Source organism: Panthera tigris, chromosome F3 (assembly GCF_018350195.1).
Source record: "Panthera tigris isolate Pti1 chromosome F3, P.tigris_Pti1_mat1.1, whole genome shotgun sequence".
NCBI classification, from domain to species: domain Eukaryota; kingdom Metazoa; phylum Chordata; class Mammalia; order Carnivora; family Felidae; genus Panthera; species Panthera tigris.
In genome coordinates, this window is record NC_056678.1 from 40117357 (window position 1) to 40128810 (window position 11454).

The 11454-nt window shown below is 55.7% G+C and overlaps 1 protein-coding gene and 1 long non-coding RNA gene across 9 annotated transcripts in view; one reads left to right on the forward strand and one right to left on the reverse strand.

Annotated features, from left to right (window-relative positions):
• The window catches only part of KIF21B (kinesin family member 21B), a 46690-nt gene extending 40616 nt beyond the window's left edge, over positions 1–6074 (reverse strand). For 3 of the 4 annotated variants that reach the window (XR_006214239.1, XR_006214238.1, XM_042977038.1), the window contains exon 1: positions 5745–6074. Coding sequence is in view for 2 of the 4 variants with exons in the window: in XM_042977038.1 (XP_042832972.1) it covers positions 5745–5785 (41 nt within the window). In the remaining 2 variants the exon portion in view is untranslated. The remainder of the gene's footprint in view (positions 1–5744) is intronic. The other variant, XM_042977039.1, reaches the window with a different exon arrangement.
• Positions 6075–6253: 179 nt separating this feature from the next.
• Positions 6254–10190, forward strand: LOC122235832. Of its 5 annotated transcripts, XR_006213903.1 has the most exons (6): positions 6254–6491; positions 6781–6921; positions 7622–7745; positions 7903–8340; positions 8763–8927; positions 9540–10190. It is a non-coding gene; the product is annotated as an uncharacterized LOC122235832 (long non-coding RNA). The 5 variants fall into 5 exon arrangements; XR_006213905.1 differs by lacking the exon at positions 7903–8340; XR_006213904.1 differs by lacking the exons at positions 7903–8340; positions 8763–8927 and having other exon boundaries at positions 7619–7745.
• The last annotated feature ends 1264 nt before the right edge of the window (positions 10191–11454 follow it).

Here is an 11454-nt window from a genome sequence, read left to right on the forward strand (position 1 = left end):
GGAGACAGGAGACTCTGCAGAGTGGGGCTGAGTGGGGAGTGCCCAGAGCCCAGAGCTGTGATGGCATGTGCATCACATGGAGGACAGCTCAGTGTGAACTGGGCCCTGGGGACCCTCCCCTGCTGAGGAATGCGGAGTGACAGGCGGCTGGCCTCCTCCGAGCAGCTGGCTATGGAGCACAGTGAGCCTCTCCCCCAGCATGTTGTCCCTGGTCCTCGGTCCTCAGCCCTCAGTCCCTGCTGCCAGGCCCTCCTCAGTGCACCTTAACTCCAGTCTCAGGCAGGACCAGCCAGCCTAGAGAAAGGACAGGTGGCCTCCACCACTGCTCTGATGGTGGGCTTCTACCCAGCAAGGTAGAGGGATAGGGACTCAGATATTTGGGGACAGGGTACCATGGCACTGCCTCCCTTCCACAGCCCAGAACAGCCAGAGGTGAAAGTATTCCAGAGGTCAGAACACGGCTACCAGCCCCCACGCCCCTCCCACAGAGCTCCACAGCCCCCACGCCCATAGGGATGGAGCGGTAATTCTCTGGGACCAATGCCCACCAGTCCCAGCCTGGCTCCCCTCCCAGGGCAGGGAAGCATCCTCTCCTACCCAGCCTAGCAGCCTCTCAGTGTCCCTCTGGCTTTCCTCAACAGGCCACTATGTCTAGAAGGCAAAATGAGAGAAGAGACCCAGGACACCTGAGGTTCTGCCCTGTGACTGGTGTGGGGGTGTATAAGGGTAGCAAGAGGCAATGTGGCTGCCCCCAGAACTTCCTTTCCTAGAGAGTGTCAAGATGGAACTCAGGCAGGAAAACAAATTCTAGGGACCGCTGCAGGGATCTAAGGAAAGAGAGAACGGATGGAGGCATACCCAGCAGGAAGGGAGAAGCTCCCCAAACACACGAACAGCATGGACATGGAGGGAGTAAACAGCTAGGACATGGAGGGGACAGGCAGCCCCAGGCTAAGCAACCCCAGAAAGGGAAATCCAGACCATGTCCCCTTGGTGCACATCTGCATAGTACCAAATGCCTTCCTAGGTACTTTTCTCACATTATGGTTATGGCAATCGGCGCGGTATGGCGTATGAAGAAACTGAGGCAAAGAGCTAATTAGAGCTGTGTTGGGAGGCGGCTCAGAGCAGTCTAAGGAGCATGTGCTTGGAAGTGAGGGTGCCCTGGGTTCAGATTCAGACTCATCCATTCACTGGCTATGAGCGTTCGCTCATCTATAAGATGAGAAAAACATCAGTCAGCTGGTGGGGCTCCAGGAGGGGAGAGTGGGACAATGTAGGCACACTGCCTGGCACAGGGCATGTGTTCAAGAGGTAATGCTTAGCCACCTTCCAGTTCAGTCTCCTTTCCACCTTGGCGTGCTTTCTGCTATAAGTAAGTGGAAGGAAGGAGGAAGGAGAGGGAGGGAGGAAGGAAGGAAGGGGAGGGAGGGAGGAAGGAGAGGGAGGGAGGGAGGGATGGGGGAAGGAAGGAAGGAAGGAAGGGGAGGGAGGGAGGAAGGAGAGGGAGGGAGGGAGGGATGGGGGAAGGAAGGAAGGAAGGAAGGAAGGAAGGAAGGAAGGAAGGAAGGGGAGGGAGGGAGAGAGAGGGAGGGGGAGGAGGTTCGAGGCAAACTCTTCATTGTACCTAACACTTTCTGTAGCTCAAACCAGACAGACACCTCGTAAGTATGCTTTAAGTTAAAACTTATTTTCAAAACATTTTATTCACATAAAAAATTCCTCAGGAGTCCACCCTTTATGGGCTATATATATGCCTTCTGCTTCATCCAAACCACTGCTCTTCACAAATGAACAAATTGTTCCTGTTCTACAGTGGGTGAAACCGAAGCCCAGAAGGACAAACAGAAAAAAAGCCCCATGACCCAGCCAATGGGTGAACTGCACTGGCCCCAGTCCTGCCTTTTGCCCTCAGAACTGGAAGGGTAAGGGTGCCAGGCTCATGTCACCTCTGCCACTTCCTTAGCCCCTGCCCCACCCCATCTTTGCTCTGAGGTTTTCAAAAGCTGAGATCCAGTCAGCTTCAAGGTAGTCAGGCAGGCTGGCTGGGTGGTGGAGGGGGTCGGTTTCCGGGGCCTGTGGTTACTACACTCTACTTCCTTGTGATGACATAAGCCCTATTTCTGCAGCAGGAGGCCACCACTAAGATTCTCAGGTCTCCATGCAGAGGAGGTCCTGTCTGAGCCTGGGTTCCCCAGATCTATAACCTGGGCAGCATGGGACACAGCTGGCATTGATTGGCACTGAACGGCCTTGGGCTGTCAGAGTGGAGAAGGGGGACTCTGAAGGCACCCTCACATAGTCTTTTCCGTCTTCTCCGGTCTCTTTGTCCCAAGCCATCAATTCTTGTGATTCAACATTTATACAGACATCGACCAAGATTTCAGGGTAGCCTGAAGCTACAGGAATAACGACAGGTAGAGAACCCAAATGAGAGAGGGCAGGGGTGCAATCTAACACTATTCCCTGGGTCCCTGGCTCGTGCCCCCCTCCCCCATCTGCCTCCAGCCCCTGCTCAACTCTGTAGTTTCCATGGATGGATGCGGGACCCACAGAGGCACCTCCTCTCCTCAGTCACTAAAGGAAGGAAACTAAAGGAAACCAGGAAAAGATAACAGGGGCACTGAGGGCTCCCCTCATGGTGGGGCTTGAAAGGGTCTTAAACAAACGTACCATGTGACTTGGCTTCCTTCCCCAATTTCAACTTTGTCAACTTGCATTTCTTAACAGCCACCCCTTCCCCTTCTCCCCACATTAGTCAGGTCTGGGTTGCAGCCTGGGGCAGGGCACAGCTCAGCCTCACCTCTCCCAAACATCCATCCTCCCAACCCCCACCCATCCCCAGGTAGAGAGAGGCCCAGGAAGCTGAGTCCTTGTCTGCAGGGGATTAATGGATAAAAGGATCACAGGGCAGGCTGGAGGGGCTGGCCTGGGAATCCCTTGGTGCAAAGAAAACTAGCCTGGGTTCAGGGGCACACAGATGGGCCAGACTCTGGGGAGGCCTGGGGTAGGGCTTATAGGGTCTGCTCACACCTAGATCTTCTGCCCTTATCTCACAGCCCCAGGTCCTGAAAGTTTCCACCTATAGCCCTTCCCCAGCCCTGGCCTGCCCTGCAGAGATCTGCAGACAGCCAGCTTTGATCCTTTTGCCAAGGAGATTATAGGGCCAAGAGCCCTGGGCCTGGCACTTCTCACCTAGTCTAAAAGGCCCCGCCAGAACCTCCCTCCTTGCCCACACACACACCCCAAACCAAGTCTGTCTCATTCTTGGCATCCCTGTCCCAAGAGTTGGACCCAGGGCTCACCATAATATTCTCATGGGGACTCAGAAAGCACTTTGGTTAGATACAAGAAAGGACTTCCGGGAAGTCAGAAAGACAGCAGAACACAGCACCAGGCTGGGCCCTCGGCAGTTCCAAAGCCTTGGCCTTTCGCAGCAATGCCCTCCTCCAATACTCTACTCCAGCCCACCACCCAGTCCTTTAGGTGGGACAAGTGGCTTCTAGAGGTGGGGATGGGAGCTTGACGGGGATCCAAAAGTATGGGGGACTCTCCCCTACAGCTCCTCAGTGGTTACCATCTGCTCCCTGTCCCGGCCAGAGGGAGCCCTAGTCTGGTCCTCCCCTCAGCTCTCTGATTAGAAACTGGGTTCTGTCCAGGCATTGTCTGCTTTCCACGGCCGGCTGCCCATTGAGGTCTGGCGTGTGCCAGGCTGGGCGCTCACACTGGAGTGGGAGGGGAGAAGTAGACTGAGCCCCCTAAATTAGCCTGGCTCTTCTGATGTTCAAATCTCCCCACCCCTCCATCTGAGATCAGCAACTCGAGGCAAGGAGTGGGGGCCTCTGGACACTACTAGAGCAATCTGAGTGGGAAGCAGAGATGATGTCCATCACCCTAAATAAAGAACTGGGCGCAGTGGGCAGGCACACTCCCTTCTCTGGAAAGGGTCTCAGAAACCTTCCATTGGCTGTGCTAAGAAGGCAACCCCAGCTCTTCCTCTCTCCACTGCACAAAGTGCCAATCCCACAGGGCTTTTCCACACTTCACCGTTCCTCAGTCTGGCCTGGGGAGGCTGACAGTGGTGGCAGTACAGGGGGCTTTGTTTGGCCCTTTCCTATAAGATGAAGTCTAAAGGAAAGCCCCCATGGGAGGAGCGAGCACCCTATGTCCCTTCCTTCCCAGCCCTGGTTCACAGTGAGTGGGGTCAGGGCTTCATTTCCCTTTTATGATGTACTCGGACTCTCCCGGTCTGCTGCAGATGTCATATTTACATTTCTCACTCCCCCCCCCCACCTTCCTCCCTCCCTCCCTCGACCTCCACAGGATCCTGCAGCAATGTCAGCCCCAGCAGCAGCCAGGCCCCGCCCCGGCCAGCCCACCAGGCACCTGCAGGGCTCCTCTTTGTCTCTCAGGCTGCTCAGGGCCAGCAAGGCTGTGTTCAAGTGATGCTGAGGCTGCCTGATGCACGGGTGGGAAGCACCTCAATCTCCCTTCCTTGAGCCCAGAGCCGATATCAGCAGTCCACTCCTCCTCTCTGGGCTGCAGAGGACTGGCCGGATTGCCTGGGGGGCATCTTCCCGGGGGGGAAGGAGGGAGAAGCTTTTCCACAGTCCTCTCTGGCCCTGTCTAGAGTGACTTCCATGGGCTCTTGGAATCTGGGTCACCTACAACCTAGGGAATCTAGAGATCGGTCTCAGAGACCCACCCTGGAGACTTAGCCTCCATACCCCCACCCCCATCACACAGAGCTGGGGCAGAGATGGGTTTATTTCTCCATCATCTCTGCCTTGGTGACCAGTCCCAGATTGGCACTCTCCCACCAACAGACCCCGTCTCAAAGAGAAAGACGTAAAACAAAAACAGGGAGAGGTGGTGTTCATGTAAAGCATCTCCACCCAACACAAAGGACACAGATGGCTCAACTTTGCAGTATTCCCTGCCTTGCACCTCTGTGTACCCCTCCCAACAGAAGCTCTCCCCCCCCCCCCAGTCATGTCTTCTCCACACCTCAGTTCTGTCAGGATGTCTCGTCAAGTCCCAGATTAAGTCCATGCACCACCCTACCTCCATTTTATCTGAGTGCCTGAAGATGGGGTATCATTGTCTCACCCTCCTGCCCTCTCAGAGGTAGAACCTCAGATACACCTCTTCCTTCTCCTAGCCCCATCAGCTGTTGGGGACAGGGCCAGCACGTTTTGTCCAAAAGCCCTTGACCCCCCACGGAAGGCCAAGGCACCATCCCAGCCCTTCCATTCGTTCCTGCACTCAATCGATCTTTGTCTGCAAGCCTGTTCCCGGGGCCGGGTGTGCTGCCTTCTCAGCTGGACCAAGGGCACAGAAGTAGCCTACTAGGGTAGATGAAGGGAAATTTCCCCCCTCCAGTATCCCAGTATGAGACAGCAGCCCCAAGGGGAGGCGAAGAGGAAACACACAGACGCTCCGGCCTGGGCCAGGGCTGGGTGTGAAATACCGGATTTCCTTGTTTATTCGATTTTCTGATCATTAAGGGCTCCCAAGAGGGGCCCGAAATTACCACCCAAACAAAGCCACCTTCCAGCCTCCCGCGGGCCGCCGATCCCCTGCGGCAGCCTGTCCAGCTCACCGCGCCCTCCAGCCCGGCTCAGGCCGACCCCTCCTCCGGCAGTGCGGGCTCCGAATCCAGCGGCGCCCACGCGAGACAAAGCCCGAGCCCCTCCGCGCACGCCCCCTCCCCCCCACCCCCACACCCCGCCGCCGGTCCCTACCTGACGGCCACCTTGACGCAGCAGTCCCCCTGGCCGGCCATGGTCCTCTGGCTCTAGGGTCTGGGCGTGGATCAGGGGCGGGGGTCTGGGGGCCAATGCCCCAGGCAGCGGCTGCGGCTGCGGCTGCGGCTGCGGGAGGCGGGGGCGCGGGCACTGCTGGCGGAATCTGCCGCGGCGGCTGGAGGTGACATGCTCGCGGGCGGCAAGCAGAGGGGCTCACCCGCGGCCAGGGGTGGCCCCACGGGGCTGGGCCCGCGCGCCTCCTCGCGCCATCGGGCGACGGCGCGCAGCTAGCTGACAGCCCGCGGCGCGACCCGCCGCTCCCCACGGCGCGGCACACGCGCGCACACACCTCCCACCCTCGCAGCCACCTCCCGCCGCAGCGCGAACAAAGGGGGCGGGGGCCGGCCCGGCCCAGGACCCGCCCCCGAGCCCCGCCGAGCCCGCACTGGGCCCCGCCCCGCCCCCCATTCACCAATCCAAGGCCCGGGCAACGGCAGGGGCGGGACTTGAGCCTTTAAAGGGACCTCTTGGCTCGCGTCCACCCGCTCGCTGGGGGGCGGGCGGGATTGGAGGGCTGGGGAGGAGGAGGGCCCAGAAGCTGACCACGCCGGAGCCTCTGCCCCCCCCAGCCGCCCGAGTGGCAGAATCTCAACCTAGATGGGACCCCGGTTTCATAAATGAGGAAGCCGGAACGCAAAGAGGGGAACTACCCAAGGTCACTCAGATTTGGTGGCTAAGCAAGGGGTAAGAACCCAGGTCTCCGGAGCAGAGTGCTTCACTTCAAAGCATCCCACAGCGATTAGCGGTTTATATTTTGAAAGCACCAGGAAAGCTTCCCTTCTGATTTATGACAGTGAATGTGTCAACCTTTACTGAACGAGATTCTTGCTGGTGACTAACAAAATTCCCTTCACCTCCATCCTGCAGCATTTTAAAGTTCATCTTTTGGTTGATTCCTGGCTAGGCTCCTCGCCCAGATGGGCCCCTCCCTCTGCTAGACCGAAGTGGTTCCACTGACCTTTATGACCCACAGATGACCCGCTGAGCTTGCCTCACACTCTTTTGTGGCCGTGGGGGCAGAGGGTCGGCGTGGGAGGCCTGGCCTGCACTGGGAGAGAAGGCAACAAAGGGCGCACTCAACTCCAGGCACCTGGGTAGAGGCTGGAGGGGAGAGGTGGGTGCGGAAGGAGACAGAGCAGTGCCGCTGCCTTTACATGGATATAAAGGACAAGGGGAACCCCGGAGCCTTTAAACATAGGGCAGAGATGGAGAAGAGCAATGCCCTGAGAAGTCACAATTCTCTTTCCACTCTACCTACCCTCCCATTGAGCCCAGACTCCCTCTCCCTGTCCCCCAACTCCCAACATGGGGGCCATTCCCAGGGCCCTCCCCAGCTGCCCTCCCTTCCCACACTTCAACCAGCTCCCTCCCCTGGAAAGAGCCCAAGAGGAGGACCCAGCTGCAGCTCCAGATGTGGATGATACTCTCTGGGGGAAGGGGGGAAGGGGAGTCAGACGCCAAGCCTCTTGCATCACTCTCCAATGATGATGAAACTATGCCAGAGATTTTGGCAAGGGTGTGGGTTAGGGTCTGAGGATGTATCTGTTGGTACCATCCTCTCTCCCTTCCCTCCCCCACTCACCCCCACAGATAACTGCTCCGTCCAGTAGTCCAGATCACTCTGGTTTTAATGAGTCAAACCCAAACAATGATAATTTCAAGGGCAAATCAACACCCCTCCCCCCAACCTGATTCAAAACAGGGCACCACCGGCAGTGGCCCAACGGTGGAGGAGGAGAGGGAGGGGATGCTGGTGGGATCCTGCACCTTTTATTAGTATTTGAACCTAGAGGAAGCTCTCTCTGGGCCAGTAGGTCACCCTTCCAGCGGTAGGCCTGCAGAGTGTTGAGTCAGATCCTGGACATTCTCTCCCCATCTTCCAACCAAAATAAGAGATGGGGAGGTGGCTAACAATTATGGACCATCCATGAGAACCAGGTATTTTTATGCATATTCTCATTTGAATCTCATAACCTTGTGAGCTGGGCTTTATTATTCTCTTTCAGTTTTGCAGTTGGGGGAGAATGAGTCTCACCCAGCATATAAGCAATGGAGCCAGGGTTTGAACTTACGCATCTTGTTCCAAACTCCCCAGATCACCTCCAAGCAAGTGCCCAGAGGGAAGGGAGCCAGCCTGACCCAGGCTTTTGTTGGAGATTTAGCCCTCCTGGATGATAATGCTGCATTTTGCAAAGCTGCTCTCCCGCCCACTAGACCCTGGACTTCTCTGGGGCTCATCTCTGGTTTCCTGCCTCCAGGAGGTCCCCTCTGACTTCCGAGATTAGGTGACCCTTCTGACTCACAGCTTTACTGCTGGGAAACGGCGCCAGAGCCGCTGCAAGCACCCTCCCCTTCCCTCCAGGCCAAAGGATGTCAAGCCAGGAGGAGCAGGGAGGCACATGTGCTGGAAACTCTGGCTTCCTAGAGGTCAGGGCCCCACATCAGCTGTGCCAGCCACCTCAGCAGCTCCCTCCTGGACCACCAGGGCCATTAGATGTCCAGACTCTTGACTCCTGGGCACTGCTGCCCAGAGGTGAGCAGGGAAACCGGGCACAGAGGTCAGAGGGAGATCCAAGGGGCAGGAAGAGACGTGAGGAGATTTAGGTTAGATGGGTCAGAGGAGGCCGAGGACAATCCCTGCCCTCTTCAGTCTCTGTGTGCCTTCAGCACAGACTCTGCTTCCTCTCTCCGGCTTGTTCCCACCCCCACCCTTTCCCACCCCTTCTCTTTCCTTCCCTAACCCTGAAGTTTCTCAAGGAGCTGCCTATATGCCTAGCCCTCCCAACCCCCACCCCTTTCCTCTCAGCCTGACAGAAATGGGCAAACACATATACACTACCTCCTGTTTGGTCCTTAATTCCACTACTTGGACTGGAGTTTGAGCCCCAGCTCTTGTCCTAAGCTGAGGCCTTTCCCCGTCAGGCGTCTAGGGGCCTCCATCATTTCTCTTGACAGGAGCCGTGGGCGTCTGGGCAGATGGGAACGTGGGGGAGCTGTGGAGGACCCTCTCTGAGGCAGGAAGCTCCCACTCCTGTAGTTAAAATACTCCAGCAGCAACTTGAGGAAGCCATCTGGCCCAGATCTCTCAGGCACGGCCTAACTTTCAATAGCAACCCTACGGTAACAAATCAATATACCTAAGAGATACCCTTCAGCTCCAGAAATGTCTCTAGAGGCGGTCTGAACCTGAGACCTGTTCCCTCTTATCTTCTTTAGGGTTAGCACTAGGCATTGGCATTTGAAGAAATGATCTGAGCATTGTCCTAAAAGTTCCGGGGGTGGAAAGTATAGAGGTCTGGACCTCCAGGCCTGTCAGCCCCACCCCAGCAGCTGGGCTTGGTTCCATGGGACAATGGGCATTAGCCCGTCCTGCCAGCCATGCCCTCCCGTGTCCACCTGGATATGGAGCCCAGCTCTGCCTGCCAACAGGAGCTCAGAACCCCTGAAAGGATCTACTTGGGTGCAGATTCAGAGGTCTTAGATCAGGCGCGGGCTCAGCCTGACTTCCTGTGTTACAGAAGGAGACAGACTTAGCCTTAGAGGAAACCAGAATTTGTTATAAATAGAAGGGAGAGAGAACTGCTGTGGATTATAAACACCCCATCAGTCCTAAAGAAAAAAAAAAACCCAACTATTTTTGGTTTCAAATGTTAATGACAATTTAATGAATACTCCATATAACCTCAGACATGGCTCTTCATCCACTTTCTGCTCTGCCATGTTTCCTATCAGGGCCAAAAGCAGGAAGAGCAGGTGTGGGAAATTCTCAATGTCACAGAACCTTTGTGGAGTTGAAAAGAACGCTCAGATCATCGAGTTTTACAGTTTCATTTTCAGGTGAAGACACGGAAGCCCAGACGGGTAAAGAGACTCGTCGACAGTTGAACAATAAACTAGTGAGCAGGGACCAACAGGGTGGTCCTCATGGGTCCAGAGCAGGGCGGTTTCCACAGCAGCATGGAAGGACCCAGAAGCTAAACATCCAAGACTGGGCCCTGTGTGAGTTTCTGGCTTGGATGAAAGTGAAGACTGTACCAGATAACAAGAGACAGGTGGAAGCTGAAGTGTGGTGTTCCAAGTCAGAGATCCGGGTTGAGATTCCCACCCTGCCACGCGCTAGCTACGTAACCCTGGGCAAGTTATGTAACTACCTCAGGAGTCCATTCCCTCACCTCCAAAAGAGGATAATCACACTCCCCTCATCGCAGGACCAGGATGAGGTTAAAGGCAGTAACCTGGGCCAAGCACCCAGTATAATGCTCAGCACAAAATAGATAGTAATTTCCTTCACATTTCCCGTGGATTCTCTGTCCCTTCTGCAATGGGCCTCTGCCCTCTAACTGGACAGAAGGGCACATCTGTCATAAAGAAATCTGCAGGATAGGGAGTGTCTGTGGTGAGTGTGAATGAGGTGTGGACAAGGTGAGGAGGTTTGCGGGGCCCAAGTGCTCCTTGTTGATGCGGGAGGTGGGAGGAAGCCAATTCGCAGTTATTTGGAGGCCTCTGCTGGCCACTCAGTGGTGGGGACCAGGGTGGGGGGGTGGTGGGCAGGGTGAGTGTTCACAGAGGCAGGAAGGGGCCTGGGGTATGCTGGATCCCTTCTGTGCACAAACACTCCTGATCTCAGCCTCACTGGGGGTTATCTGGAGGGCATCTCAACTTTATTTCACTCACCCCATGTGCCACACTGTGCCAAGGACGCCACATAGGATTTCTCATTTCATCCTCACGACAATCGCTGAGGTAAACACGGTTATTGTCCCCATTTTGCAGAAGAGGAAATGGGCTCAGAGGTCACTCGGCTAGTGTAGCAGTCATTAATGCTGTGCACCAAATATTTCCGGCTCTCCGCTGTCCGTCACAAGGCAGGACTGCGTGTCCTCTGATGTTAGCTGTGGCCACGTGACTGACTTTGACCAGTGACGTTTGGGCGGAACGGACACATTTCGCTTCTAGGTGGAAGCTGTCTGGGCTACTGGCGCCCTCGCATTACATCACGTTGTTGATCGAGTTTACGTGAGAAATAAACTTTTATTGTGTCAGGCCACCGAAATTATGGGCGGATTTGTTACCTTGGCCTAGCCTAGCCTACCCTGGTTGAGATAGTGAAGGGGCAGAGCCAGAGTTCAGAGCCCTGGTCTGTAAAGATCCCAAAGGGCCCAAGTGCCTTTGAGGACTCTACCCGCCTGTCTAAGACACAGAGGCCCCCTTTGGCTTCTGATCTGGACAACTTTTGGAGCAGGAGAAGAGGGCAGGGAGCCTGTCTTGCCTTCCCTTCTTTCTACTCCCTATGATTTGACTAAGATTTTGCCATGTTTCCGGATTGCTGGGTCCTCAATGAGCATGGTTTCCTGTCACCCCCTTGGGGGCTCCGAGTCTTCTGGTCAGCTGTGCTATCTCTCAGGGGTCTTCAGGGGCCACGCTGAGAAGTAATTAGAACAGTTCCAAGGGACTTCCAGTGCCTCTGCCCATCGCTTGCCTAGGAAACAGCTCTCAAGTTGGGCATCAGGACACAACTGTGTTAACCCCAACCCAGAGCTCCTAGAGGAAGCCAATTGAGGATCCCACAGATCTTCTCAGAGGCACATAGAAAGTAATAAGAGCTACCCTTTTTTTAACATTGTTTAAATGCTTCAGATCCCTACTG